This window comes from Pipistrellus kuhlii, unplaced genomic scaffold (assembly GCF_014108245.1).
Source record: "Pipistrellus kuhlii isolate mPipKuh1 unplaced genomic scaffold, mPipKuh1.p scaffold_m20_p_13, whole genome shotgun sequence".
NCBI classification, from domain to species: domain Eukaryota; kingdom Metazoa; phylum Chordata; class Mammalia; order Chiroptera; family Vespertilionidae; genus Pipistrellus; species Pipistrellus kuhlii.
In genome coordinates this window covers 20,566,079-20,580,117 of record NW_023425438.1, presented here as the reverse complement: position 1 = coordinate 20,580,117, position 14,039 = coordinate 20,566,079, and the positions used below count along the sequence as shown (strand labels likewise).

The following is a 14,039-nucleotide window of genomic DNA, read 5'->3' as shown; positions in this document are numbered from 1 at the left end:
ATGGTATCTGCTTTGTCTTGTTTCCTTTTTTCCTAACAGAATTTCAGAATAAAAATAGAGCTCTATCATATATATATATATATTTATACACACACTTACATATATCGAGATCCTTCAACCACGTGGCAAAGGATCTGCTGCTCTCCGCAGTGCTGCTCACCTGGCGGAGGCCCAGGAGGCACGGGCTCTCCCTGGGAAGCACCTGGGGGCGCGGTGCTGAGCCAGTGTAGTGAGGAGGGTGGGCCTCCCACAGAGACTGGGCTAGGACAGACCCAGGCAACTCCTTTCCCAGCCTTTCCACACGTCTTAAAACGAGAGATGTACCTAGAGCTTTAAAACTAAAACCCAAAGTGCTGATAAAAAAAAAAAAGAAAAAAGAAAAGAAAAGAAAAGAAAGAATTCCCTTGATAGGCCTGTGGGGAGACCAACTTCTTGGGGAGAATTGCAGGAGCATCTTGCAGCAGGCAAGGGGAGCAGCAGGGAAGACACCCACCACCAGCACCCAGGTCCCCTGCAGACAAAGGTGTCTAGTATCCAGAGGCCTGTTCAACCAGTTGGAGGTGCCGGGCAGAGACAACCAAATGGCCAGGGTGGGGCTTGGGTTGCCCAAGAGAGCTCGAGGAATGGGTCATGGGTGGTGAGATGAGCTGGGACAGTCCCAGAGACTCGCATCTCCAGAGGGACGAGCATTGTACCTATTGCCCAGAAAGGTAAGGCTTGAAGGGATGTGCTGATGTAAGCTACTGGAAAGGGCTGGGTCCAGCAGCCACGTGTGTGTCCTGAGGTCCATCCTGGGGCTATGGCCTAGGGTCTAAGCAGCCTGCTTTAGCTGGGGTGTCCAGGAAGATGGAGATGGATGGAAATGGAGGGTTAGTTAAGGCCAGTGCTGTGCCCCTGGCCAGACACCAGAGGCCCCGAGGTCACTTGGCAGCAGAGGGGTGCACAGTGGATCCCAACTGGCCTCACCAGGCAAAGGTCAACGCCAGGCATTATCCACTAACTCAGCCTGGGAGAGGAACCCAGCGGTCCACCTCCTCCCCACTTGCCGGTGGAGTCAAGCTGTGACTGCTCTGGGCATGACCTGAGAGTGATCCAAAACCCTGTCCTGAGACTGGAACATGGGACCGGGGCTGCGGGCTCCCCAAGGCACAGAGGCACAGGGGGGTGAAGGACAGCTTTGAGGCTCTCAAGGAGCAAGTCCAGTTACCGTGACTCTCCTGAGGCGCCACGGAAGGAACCCGGGAAAACTCCTGGCCCAGCCGGAGGGCAGCTTGCAAGGTTCGTCTTTGGTGCTGGAGAGCAGAGAGCTGAGGTTCGAGACTAAAGCTTGTGCAAAGCCGGAAATCAGGGGTCAGGGATGTGGAGGGAGGGGGGCAGGAATGGGAGAGGGGTTTCCAGATGGGGAGGTAACCAAGCCACTCAGACCTGACTACACGCTTAGATGCTGCACAGATACTCTGAGGAGGGGCCCCCATGTTGACGTGGCCTCCCAGCTACTTCCTTGCTCATAAATGCCACCATGCCTGAGTCCCAAAGAGCAAGGAATTTGCTTTTGATGCAAATCTGGTCCACCCAGCTTGATGAGCAGCTCCCAGACCCAACTGGCCCCGGAGGGAATGCAGGGTGGGGTGGGGGAGGCGAGGAGAACTAGGGCTGCAGCTTGCAGAAGTGTTCCCTAGAGATGTATTTCCCTGAGGTCCTATTTCTCCCCCAACCCAAGCTCCCTGCTTCCTGCCCCCTCACACCCCCACCCTGCTGTGCGGGGGAGTCAGAGCTCTCTGGGGATGATGGAGAAGGGCAGCACGGGGCTGCTGGACTCCAGCTCCAGGGCAGTGAGGAAGCAGTCGATGGCGGCCTCGCTCTGGCCCTGGGCCTGCAGCACTTCGCCCAGGCCCTGCCATGCCTCGTGACAGGTGCTCTGCCTTTCCACGGCGTCCCGCAGCACCTTCTGGGCCAGGGACTTGTGGCCCAGCCGACACAGCATCAGACCCTGGGGAGCAAGCACAGGGCGGGGGTTAGTGAGGGTGTCCCGGGGGCAGGGGCATCCTGGCGATCAGGGCAAGGAGCGGCGTCTCTGGCTTGGATCTGGTCAAGTGACCGTGCCCACCACTAATGCAGATCCTACCGGTCCCACCACAGACCCGCTTCTAGCCCAGCCTCCCAGGTCATGCCCTGTGGGAGCCGTGTCCCTCCTGACCAGCTGGGAGATCCTGGACAAGCCGCCACGCTCTGGCCCTCGGTTTCCTCATCTATAAACAGGAAAGACCACAGTAGCCACCTCGAGCGGGAGTGGTCGTGAAGTTCACACGAGCCAGTGTAGGTAAGTACTTGAACAGTGTCTACCTGCTTGAGTCTAGTTAATGGCACTTTCTCCCAGCCTTGCTGCCACGCTGTCCTCCTCCCCAGGGACGCCACGAGATACAGAATGGATGCTGCAGGCTCCGGCTTCCGTCACCCGGGGCAGGACCTCAAGCTTGTGGGCAGGTCGGGGCAGTTCCTTTGCCTGCACCAGCAGCTGTTCTTCCCTAGGGATGTCTGGGTCCTGGGACCTAATGCCCATCCCAGGCTGGCCTGGCGGGGGAGGGTCACGGACAGTCAGATAGCTGGGGATGCAGGCTGAGTGAAAGGAGGATTCTGGGAGGCTGTGAGCTCGGCCTTAACATTTGGCTCCAACAACTCTGTTGTCAGAGAGATATAGGAAGTGACAGGAAAAAAGGGCTGGGAAGTGAAACTGGCGCCCTGCCCCTCTACATCCACTTCCACCCACACGGGAAAGGGTGGAGGGAGCAAGGGGGACAGGGCGGTGAGCAGAGGGGGGGAGGGGCAGGGCCTGTTTTTGGCCTCTGTTCTCATAAAGGCTTCTCTGCACCACCATATCAACTCACTGATCTGTGTCCCAGCCCTCAAAGGTGGCATAGGATGGCAGCACGGCAGGGGTGTGTGTGTGTGTGGAGGGAGGGACGTTCCTTTCGTTCAAAGACACGAGGTAACGCAGGAACAACACCGACTTCCTGGACAGGCGGGGGCCAGGGCGGGGAGGGGAGCTGCCTCCTGTGTGCCCGGAGCCCCTCTCGGGTGCCCGCCCACGGATGGCCATGTACATTTTTAGCTGGAACATTTTCATCCTCACCACACTCCCCAGAGTTAGGCCCGCCGTTGCCATGGAGACCCACTAGGAAAGATGCACATGCCTGGTTTCATAAAGTCCTCCGAGAGCCTGGAGCATGACCAATTAGGCAAGAGAAGATGGCGCTCAGGAAGCCCTAGTAAAAGCTCTCCCCGCTGCCCTGCTGGAGGCGCTGGTCGGTGGTCCTGCGGGGCCGGGGCCAGGGAAGGGAAAGAGGGACATATTCGGGCTCCTCAATCCCAGCCGGAGCCATCCCCGGGAGTCACGGGGATGAGGCGGAGGACAGGGGAGGACAGGGGAGCTGTGACAGGCGGGGCCTCCGGCAGGCCCCAGCTCCGGCTCGGCTCTGGCCAGATGGGAGCGGTGCTGACTCAGGGCTGCCTGGACCAGAGGGCTGTGCCCAGTCTGGCCAGCAAGGGCTCGGGGCCAAGCTGTTCTGCCCGCAGGGCCTGGGAGCTGCACCCCGAGCGGCTCACAGGGAGGAGGGAGGGAAGGAAGGCGAGACGACGGGCTGCCAGACACCAAAACTAAGCACCAAAAATGGAAGGTTTGAGCCCTGGGAGTGCTGCCGACGGGGGAGCGACAGAGGACGGATGGGGAAGGCCAGCCGGCAGAGCTTCCCAGCGCGGGGCGGGCCGCGGTGGCTTCACATGCTGAGGCTGCTCCATTGCGCTTCCGCAGGAGAGAGAGCCTGTTTGAAAAGATGGCTCTGTCTGGAAACGAGTTTGCAAACCCCTGATCTCAAGGAGCGTGTGGGTGTTTGGGAAGGGGCCAGGTGTGTCTGTCTGCAGGCTGAACAGGGCTCTGTGCGTGTGTGCGTGTGTGTGTGTGTGTGGGCGCTGTTCTCGGTTTGGGTGTGCAGCAGGCTCGGCGTGCTCTGAGCGGAGGACAAGTCGGGGCTCCACAGCCACGGGAACCCCAGAGCCCTGCCCCTGACACGTGCCGTGGCCCTGGGCAAGAGGCCCGTTTTCTCTGAGCCACAGTCTCCTCATCTGTAAACTGCGGAACACAAGAGTCCTTCCTCGCCAGCTACGGAGAGGAGTCTGCAATGATGGATTTGAAATCGCGGAGCCGGGCGGGGCGCAGGGTGGGCAGGGGGCGAATGGATGAGCAGAGAATCCTGGGAGGGGGAGACGGGGTAGATAGAACAGCCGATTTTTCTAGAGGGCGAGGCTCTCTGTGAGGAGACTGTGGGCAGGGCTGGGGCTGGATCACACCCCCCTTCCCACCCCGGGGTGCTGACCTTAGAGCCTGAAAGGAGACACCGGGCTGGGGTCAGGCTGGGGCCCAGAGGCCCGGGGCTGGTAACAGGATCTGCTGCCACCTGCCCGAGACACCAGCCTGTTCATGTTTGGTAGCAACTCGGAACTGTTTGCTGCTTGACAACTGGACGGAGCCCACCCCAGGAAGACTCTGGGTCTCACCTGCTCTGCCCCTGGCCTGCGCTGCCAAGGGCCTGGCGCCCCTGCCCCCAGCGAATGGGTCTTCAGAAGAGAGAGGGAGGGACCACAGTTCCATTCAAATATCCTGCGGACTCGTCCCCGCCCCGACCAGGGCATCCCGAACCCAGAGAAACCAGCCCTGCCGGTGACCCTAACCTGGGAGAGGCCACGGCTGTGCTCTCCTCACACGGGGACCAGAAAGGGAGTGCACGTTGCTTAAGGGACGAGAGGGGCCGGGGTTGCTGATAGCGCTCGGGGCAGGGCGGGGGAAGTCCCAGAAATTCCCGACTTCCTCCATTCCTCCCTCCCTTCTTGGGCTTAGGGGGTGGGGGGGGAGGGGGGGTAACACCTGGCCACATCTCATCTACCTGGGACCTGCTCCCCAAGACACCTTCCGTGAGGACAGCAGCCCCTCCTGCCCACACCACCGCCTTGACATTGTGCTGCATTCCTGTGGGATCCATGTGACCCCTGACCTCCACCAGAGGGCCCTGGGCTCAGAGCCAGGTACATCAGAGGCACTTGTGGGTGCTTCGTGACCTGCTTAGGGCCTCGGGACAGGCAGGCTGAGGGGGCCTCTGAGGGGGGCCCTCCCTGCTAGGAGCCCAGGTTTTCTGTAGAGCCAGGGACTGGAGCCTGGGATGGGGATGGAGAAAAAGGATCCCATCTTATTTTTCAGAACTGCCCCTGCACACAGCTCACCCCATTCATTCAGTGCCCGGGCTGGGTGGCAGGAAGGCCCAATGGCTGTGCGTGCCTTCTCCTCCTTTTGGGGGTGGCCTGCCCTGGGAAGTAGTCCCCAGCGCTGGGCCAGCTGCAGGCCATGCTGAGCGCTCCCTCCCCGCCCCTACCCTCAAGTATTTATAGAAGTTATTTTGGGAATTTTCTTTCTGAGCTCAAGGCACATTCCTGGGATTCTGTCACAACCTCTCCAGCTGGGAAGCAGGGAATCAGCTGGAGGCCGCTGGAGCCTGTTGGTCTCTGCAGCCTCAGGCTTGGGGACCCTGGGATGCTGGGAGGAGCCCCTAGTGGGGTCACCTCTGAGGCTGCTCCTCAGGAAGGCTCCCTCCCTTCACCCATCCTGGGGGGGGCTGGCACGCCCAGCGAGGGAGGCCCGCATTCCTGCAAGCTGGATTCTCCCAGGTGTGGCCTCAACCTGTCTGACCAGACCGGGAAAGAGGCGGCTCTCCAGGCTGAGAACCCAGCCCACACATCCCCACGTCCATCTTGAAGCTGGCGTGGCCCCCAAACCACAGGCTGGTCCCACTTCCCTGTTGGGAGAAAGGGCACAAATCCTTCTAGATCCCACCCAATGCCTGGCTGGTGACACCCCCAGAATTCCCCCCGGGCTCTCCTAGGAAGAGGCCCCTGTGGAGAGAGCCCAGCGGAGGGGGAGCCCCCTCCCCATCACAGCCAGGCCCTCGGGGCTCAGTCAGGAGGCTGCAGCAAGGCCTCTGGACTTCCGGTTTTAGAAGAGAAGACCTTGTGACTGGCAGTGGGCAGGGGGCCCATGGCAGAGGCTCCACTCTGGGACCAGCAGACAGAGGAAAGGGGTGGTGCTGGCCTGGTGGACAAGGGGACAGGGCTGAACCCCGCTCCTGCAGACAGCGAGTCTTCCGGGCCATTGCTTCTGGGCTAACCTGGGCCGGCAGCGCTGCACCAGCATGCCCATCTGAGCCTGTGACAGGCTGACAGCTTCCTTTCCGCTTCCCGGTGGGGGCTGGCGTGCACTTCAGGAGCGCACGCACAGCCGAAGGCGTTCCGAAAACCAGGGGAGCCGCCCTCACCTTCGGGAAGGTCTGAGCCTGGGCGGAGGGCTCTGTGTGCTGGGGGCTGTGTCAGGCTGGGGGGGGGGGGGGGGAGGCAGGTGGGCAGGGGCACCTCCCACCTTCCCCACAGTGAGCCCCAGAGCTCTCCTCCTCCTCCCCCTCCTCCTCCTCCTCCTCCTCCTCCCCCCCCCTCCTCCTCCCCCTCCTCCTCCTCCTCCTCCTCCCCCCCCCTCCTCCTCCTCCTCCTCCTCCCCCTCCTCCTCCTCCCCCTCCTTCTCCTCCTCCTCCTCCTCCTCCACTTTCCTATCAGGGACCACAGACCCCAGGCAGCACTGGGGAGGGTGAGAAACACAGAACTCACAGTAAAACCACCACCCAGCGAGGCAAATGACCAAGACCTTCCTTTTAGAGTTCCAGTCACCAAGAAGCAACATTCCCCATCAGCTGGCGGGGCAGAGACACTCCACTGACCGAGGGGCTGCGCGAACTCAGGTTCCACACGGTGGAACTCAGGTTCCAGTCCTCGGGGGACCAGACCCTCTCAGCCCCCAGCCCCAGCTCACGAGGCCGACGAGGGGGAGGTCTGGGGCAGATGGGCGCCCTGGGCCTGAGGGATGGGGCCCCAGGGACCAGAGACCCTACTGTTCCGAGTGCCTTATCCAAAGTCAGGGAACATCCAGAGGCCGGGCGCCAAACCAGCCTGGCAGATGGCGGGCCTGTGTGCAGGGCTGAGCAGGGCTGAGCAGAACCCCCTCAGGGCCTGGCCTTCTGCACTCCTGCTCTCCCTCCACCCTGGGCCCCGGCATAATGCCCCTTTAGCCAAAGCGTGTCACCCAACATCCGAGACTGTGACACCCGGCCTCAAATTTCCCTGGTCCCTCGGCTCACATTCCCGCTCTCAGCAAGGTCAGCCAGGCCCTGCCCTGTGTATGCACTTGTCCCAGCCACAGGGCAGTGGGGGCTGAGGCCCTGCACATCTCGCCTTGGCCAGAGTCAGCTGGGGGGCGGGGGGCTCCTTGGGGCCGGAGCAGCTTGGCGACAATGAGTCTCTGGACTTGGCCCTGGGCTTCCCTCTGCAAATGAAGAGCATCTGAACCTGCCTGGGGGCTGCACTTCTAATGAAAAAGAGTAAAAGCAACCCCAGCTCCTGGGCTGCTAACTTACGGAGCTATTCAGCCTAACTGTAGCGGGAGCCCTGTGCGCTCGGCACCACGGCTCCCACTTTACAGATGAGGACTCTGAGGTTCTGAGAGGGTGAGGGACAAGGTTAAACAGCAAGTCCAGGCAACATGGGACTCAAGTCCGGGTCAGTGAGACTCAGAGGCTGTGCTCTACCTCCGGGCACAGGCTGGCTCTGACACAGGCTTAAAAACGGTCCTAGCCAACCAGCTCCGGAGGCAACCTCAAAGGTAGCTCTGAGGTCTGAACAGGACAGGCTGGCAGCTTCCTTTCCACTTCCTGGTCGACGGGGCTGGCGTGCACTTCAGCTCGCGAACAAGCCCAAGGCTTTCTGAAACCCAGCGCCAGGGGAGCCACCCTCACCTGCCCAGCACCCCCTCCCTGATTCTTTAGCACTCTGATGACACTATGGGCCACCTGGCAGAGCAAGCAAATTTGGGCCAATGACCCTCATCCCATAGCAGCCTGTCAAAGGTTGGCTCAGGCCACAAGTCTTCCGTGCAAATGGTGAAAAATAACGCCTGAGGTTAACTTCTCTTTCCATGGGTCTCAACTCATTTGAGCCCTAAAACTATCTCCTTGAGCTCACAAGGGCTTGCATTATTTTCTTCATTTGATAGAAAACTAAGCCGATGACGGGAAGAAATCTCTGTGCCCCCATAGCTGGAGGGCTGGCAGGTTGGTGTCTGACTTAGATGAGTCACCTCTACTGTCTGGTCCTGCCTCCAGGACGGGATGGCCCAGCCAGGGCAGGGTAACGGGGTGCGGGGGAGCTCTGTGTAGCCACAGTTCGCCTCTTAGGCCCTAGAGAGCAGAGACTTCCTGTTGGATCCTGGAGCACCTGCAAACGCCTGCCCAGAACCTCAGGGCTGGTGAGACAGAGCCCTGGGCCTCACTAACTCAGAACTCACTTTGGGGGAGGCCAGGGATGTGCTGTGGGGTTCTGGAGACCTGGCGTGTGCTGCAGCATGCCCTAGTCTGGGGAGAGGCGGGCAAGAGGCTCTGGGTCATCTGGGGCTGGCCATGCCCTTGATCCACCTCAGCTCACTTCAAGAACAAGACAGCAGCCTCATGCTGGGAGCATGAGGGAACCAATGCAGGGACTCATTCGCGGCCATGCTCTCTCAAAAGAGGGCAGTGGATGCAGAAACGCTGTCTACCCGTCCTTCCAGGGGCATCTGGAGGGAGTCACGTGGCCATGACTGCTTCAGAAATGACATCTCTGGGGATTCCGTCACAGCTGAAGCTCACCCAGAGCAATCTTCCTGCTGCTGGGGGTCCTGAGGGAGAGGGCTCTGAGGATATGGGGCAGCAGGAACCTGGAGCTCTGTCCCAAGAAGAAAGCATGGCTGGGAACAGAGGCCACTGAGGGGCAGGAAACCCCTCCCTAAGAGTGTGCCCCTGGAAGAGAAGGGTGGGGTGCCACCCACAAATGCAGGTGGCAGAAGTGCACCCATATCTGCCCACTGATGGCTGAGGCTTTCTCTGTAGTGAAACAGGCTGCATCGAAGTATCCATACTCCCACTCAGTCAAGGGGAAGGCAGAGAGAGTGAGTTGGTCGGTAGCCAGGGCTAGGGACTCTCTTCTCATTAAGGTCAGGTGACTTCAATGCAACCCCTCTTTGGGGGGGGGGGGGGCTCTCATTGACGTGGCCAGTCCATCAGCCACACGTGGGCTCTCTGCCACCCCCAAGCACCCTGCTCTCTTGGCGATACAGAGGGGCTCCTGGAAGGGGCAGGGCAGAGACAGGCTCTAAGAGATAGGTGCAGGGTGCCTGGGAATCCTTCTCTGCCTGAGACCCCTGCCAGCTCTCTCTGGAAAGCACCCAGGGGCCAACTCCTCTGCTGATCTTGGGAAGGACCCTGCCTTCTGTCTCATGTCTCCTCAGGGCCAGGCAGGTGAAGTTCAGGCTCTGCCTTCTTAACTAGACTCTTCTGCCAGTAAATGAACTTCTGCACATCAGGGCGAGTGGGCGGGGTTTCCTGCTACCTGGAGGGGAGGCTGGGGCCCAGTGGGCAGAAACTGTCGGACCTGCTGCCAACCAGAGTTCACTGGGAATGTCTGTCTGCAGAGAGCATGCCCCTTTCTGCTTGTGCTCTGGCACTCTCTCGAAGCAGCCTGGCCTCCGTGTGTCTGGCACAGGTGGCAGCTGCAGGACCAGGGCTGGAGGACACAGGCTCCTCTGGGACTCTGCTGTGGGCACGGCCAAGGAGGTGCCTCTTTCCTGCCTGACCTGAAAAGCCTGAGCGGAGCCAGACCATGGAAAGGTCTCTGCCACATTCAGGGCAGGAGGGCAGCAGGATGGGGAGAGAACCTGCATCCGGGCCCACGTTCATATTCTTAGAAATGCCTGAACCCTGGCTCCTGAAGGCTTTCTCCAGCCTGCCCCAGGGAGAGGCCCCAGGGAGGCCTGGAGGCTGGCCTCCTCCTGTTTGGTGATCCTGTGCTAAGAACTGCAGAGCCAGACCTGACCTCGCAAGGCTCACCGAGTGTATCCTCACCTTTCTCTCTCCAGGCCTCAGGGAGTGGGTCTCAACCATGACCTCAGAGGGCTCATGAGGGACCCAGAGCTCCTCCAGCCCAGGCTGTGGCCATGCTCTCAGGGGCCAGTGTCCTCACAAAGCCACAATGGCATGGTTAAGGCCAGGATGTCCTTAATCCTGGCTTTACCATGCCCTCCCTGGGAAACCTGTCTTTTCAATGACTCCATGTGGGGTATGTGGGGTATGTATGTATATGTGTGTGTGTGGGGGGGGTGGGGAATGGATAGAGGGAGCACCAGTTCCCTCCCATGCTCTTTTCTCTGGATACTTCTCCAGGATGTATCCACCCCTGGAGTTCACAAAGGCTCAGATAATGGAGGTGTGCTCTCATTCTCTACCAACTGTTTTGACAGTAACTCCCTTAGATACATGACAAGCTGACTTAGGCCAACTAGTAGTGGCTGCTGTCATGGTGTGACATGGAGAAAATATCCCAATGTCACATCTGTGCTCAGTGGTGGGAAAAGTGCTGCGATTGATGGGTAATGTCTGTCACGGGGGGGGGGGAAAGGGTGATTGATTGGTAATGTCTGTCATGGGGGAAGGACTGGAGTGGTGGCATAGAGGCTGTTTTGTCTTCTCTGATATGCATTGTGGACTTTTAGAAGCACTTTCACATGCGATGCTTCTTTTGATTAGAACATGGGTCTAGGGATGATGCAGATCATTATTCATTTACGAAGGGAGACATCAGGAGCACTGACATCAAATGAGCCTTTTTCTAAGCCATCCACAGGAATCAGGGCCAGTCTCAGGCTGAGACCCCATGTCCTGAGTCTGAGGTCAGTACCAAGGAGACACTAGCTTGGGGAATGCCAAAGTGTTCGTGTGTCTCTGGGAAAAGAGCGCTTGGTAAATCTTCCCCGGGCTTGAAATTTGCTATTGTGTATGCATATGCAACGGGTGCTGGCAGGAACGGAGCGTGTGGAAGGGGATGGTCTGCCCACGCTGGAGCAGACGGCCCCTCTGGCTGCTGGTAACTTTAAACGTGGCAGGCCTGCCTCCAACTCGCCCCAATTTCATCACCACAGCCAGGCACCCCGGGAAGAGAAGAGGGACCGTTTCAGGGAGCCACTTCTAGATAGCTCTCCTGTTACCATGGAAACTCACCCTTGGAAACTGCTTCCATTTCAGGGAAACAGCTACAAACAATAATAAGCATAAATGAAAAATGGCACGCTGCTACTTCAAAATTGTACTTGTTATTGGATTTCGTCGGGCTTCAGGATCTGAACGGCAGGCTCATATCCGCGAGCACAGAGGCAAGCAGACATCGCTGCCTGGCTGCCGGCCTAATGACAGAGCCCACATCCTCCCTCCCTCCCTCCCACCGCCCTAATCAAGTTTCTGGATGTGACCTCCGGGGAGGCATTCATCAGAGGAGCTCATGTCTGAGCTGTGGGTGGAAGGAGGATGTGCCTGGCAAAAAACAAACATTTGCTGAGCAGACTGGGCGGCAGCACGGAGCCATGTGGAGGGGACATGGGCGAGGGAGTGATGTCACCGTGCAGGCTTTGTTCAAGGGACACGGGCATTGGTGTTGGGCCTCGGCTAGGAAGCCTTTAAGAAATTGGGAGGCGGGAAATCTCCGTTCTGATCTGCTTTCAAGGGCTCTCGGGGTTGGAAAGGACCTTGTAAAGATGACCTGGTCCAGCTCCTACCCCTTTGTGATGCTTCTGTTCTCTTGGCTACTACATCCTCACCTGAAGACTCCCAAGTTCATGCATGGACTTTTTTTTTTTTTATAAAGAGTTATACAGTTTTTCCTGACACTGAGCTGGAGTCTAACTCCCTGTAGCTTCTGCTCGCGGCCAGTCAACCTCGTCTGGCAATGCTGGCCCTGCAGCCCCTGCAGCCATTCCCCCAGTCCTTCGATGTTTTCCATGAGGCAGACGTTAGCGGGCCTCTCGAGGCTGTTCTCAGAGCTCTCAAAGGGGACAGGAAGTCTCTGTTGCCAACGGTGGGCTCCTAAATCATACTTTAAAAATCACTGTGCCTATGCAGGCCTGCACGCTTTCAGATTGCCTCATTTATCCTGATACCCGCTCTCTGGAAGCAGCTAAGGAAGGCAGGGGAAAGAAGTTACACCTAGGGTCCATGGTACTATCTGTTAGAGAACCCCACTGCATAGGTAAGTAAAAACGAGGTACAGAGAAGGTGGCCGACCTGCCCAGGATCACCCAGAGAGACGGCAAGGCCTGGGCCTGAGCACCAGCATTCCGCCCCAAGTCTCCGAGCCTCCCACAGGAAGGCCACTGAGCCCTGGGCACCCAAGTTCTGAGCCCCATGACCTGAGACGGGGGAGTCCCAGGGGTCATTTTCAATGACAGCCTATCCTGGGATATCTGCTAAATCCTGCCGAGGACCCCCTCTGAAATGGGGAAGGCAGCCCAATGGTCAGGGAGGCCGAAAGACCCCCCATCCCAGAGAAGAGCATTTTCTCCGGGATCTGGGCGAGGATCTGATGTGTAACAGTGAAAGCCCCTTGGGGCTAGACTGCCCTATGGAAACTTACAGCAAAAAGTCACAGATATGCCCCCCGCTCCTCCCGGATTCTTTCATCCGCTCCGGCAGGCTCTGACCGAAGGGACATGCCCTGGCCCTGAAGGAAGGAGCAGCCAGGAAGCCACCTCCCCGCAGACACCAGGGAACAGGGCAGCGAGGCCCTGGCAGGCGGGGAGGGGGCGAGGGGAGAGGGGTGCCCCGAGGCCTTCTGCAGGCGTGCGGGGCTGACTCACCAGGCTGTGCATGATGCGCACGCCGTCGGGGTTCACCGTGAGGGCCTCCTTGTACAGCTGCTTGGCCTCCTCCAGGCTGCCCTTCATCTCGGCCAGCCGGCCCCGCATGTACAGTACCGAGTGCGAGGTGGGGAAGAGGCCCGCGGCCTCCTGGATGCAGAAACCGGCCTCCTTGAGGTGCTGCTGCTCCATGAACAGCTCAGCTGCGGAACCAGAAGGACAGTGGGAGGTGAGGGTGCGGGAAAGCCGGAGGCAACGGCCCCTCTGCGGGAGCCTGTGTCTCAGGCGACGGGAACCATCCCCAAGAGCCGGCACAGGACAGACTCACTCTGTGTGCTCACCGTGCCAGGCACTGTGCTCCGTGCCCCACGGAGACCCTCTCAGCCCGTGCCCACAAAGCCCTGTGGAGCAGGCCCTTCTATCGCCCCGCTTGAGGGAGGAGGAAACTGAGGCACAGAGAGGGTAGGGAACGCGCCTGAGGCTGCAGGGAGCGTACGTTGGGAGCCAGGGTTTGCATCGGGCCATGGGTTTCAGAGCCCACAAGGGCACAGGGACATCTCCTGGAGATCAGCGGTGGCTCAGGTGACTGACTGTTTCGGGGCCTTTCGCACTTGTTCCTTGTCCGGGGCCGGGGGTGGAAGCAGAAATGGTGGCTCTGTTCCCACTCTCAGTCTCTGGGGAGGGAGGCTGACAGTGCTCACCAAGGCGGGGCTGGGCAGGCGAGGAGGAGAGAGGCCCAGGGAGCCCTGTGAAGGGGCAGAGCTGGGCTCCACCCAGGGGAGTAACAGCTACCGAGCAGCCGGCGCGGACGGAGAACTGACTGTGGGCCAAGGCCCGACTGTGCGAGCATCGCCTCTCATGAATCCTCACAAGTCTGGGAGGGAGGCGGTGCTCTCAGGAGCCCCACGGTAACAAAGTAGGCTGAGAGAGAGGACCTCACTCCCATCCCTCAGTGGGAAGGGGCCAGGCAGGGCTGGGGCCCCAGCAGCTCCTGGCCTCCCTCTGGGGACTTCCTTCCACACGGGGAAGAACAGAACATACACGCACAGTCTGCCCCACAACCACTTTGCCTTCGTCCCCAGATCAGTGGAAAACGGGGCCGTTTCTTCAATCCCTGTCCAGCCCACATAAACGCACATTTCAAACCCTCCAGGCGCTGCACACACCCACAGCAGGTGCTTTTGGCATCACAGCTCTCTGTCCCGGACCCGGCTGCCCCTTCCTGAGGCTGGTGCCGGCG

At 59.5% G+C, this 14,039-nt stretch overlaps 1 protein-coding gene across 5 annotated transcripts in view; it reads right to left on the bottom strand.

Moving 5' to 3' along the window:
- Positions 1–488: 488 nt before the first annotated feature.
- Positions 489–14,039, bottom strand: part of TTC7A (tetratricopeptide repeat domain 7A) — a 105,791-nt gene continuing 92,240 nt past the window's right edge. For all 5 annotated transcript variants that reach the window (XM_036435230.2, XM_045580712.1, XM_045580711.1 and 2 more), the window contains 2 exons: positions 12,800–13,002; positions 489–1,990 (listed from right to left, as the gene is read on the bottom strand). In XM_036435230.2, coding sequence (XP_036291123.1) covers positions 1,769–1,990; positions 12,800–13,002 — 425 coding nt within the window. In that variant the 3' untranslated portion in view covers positions 489–1,768. The remainder of the gene's footprint in view (positions 1,991–12,799; positions 13,003–14,039) is intronic.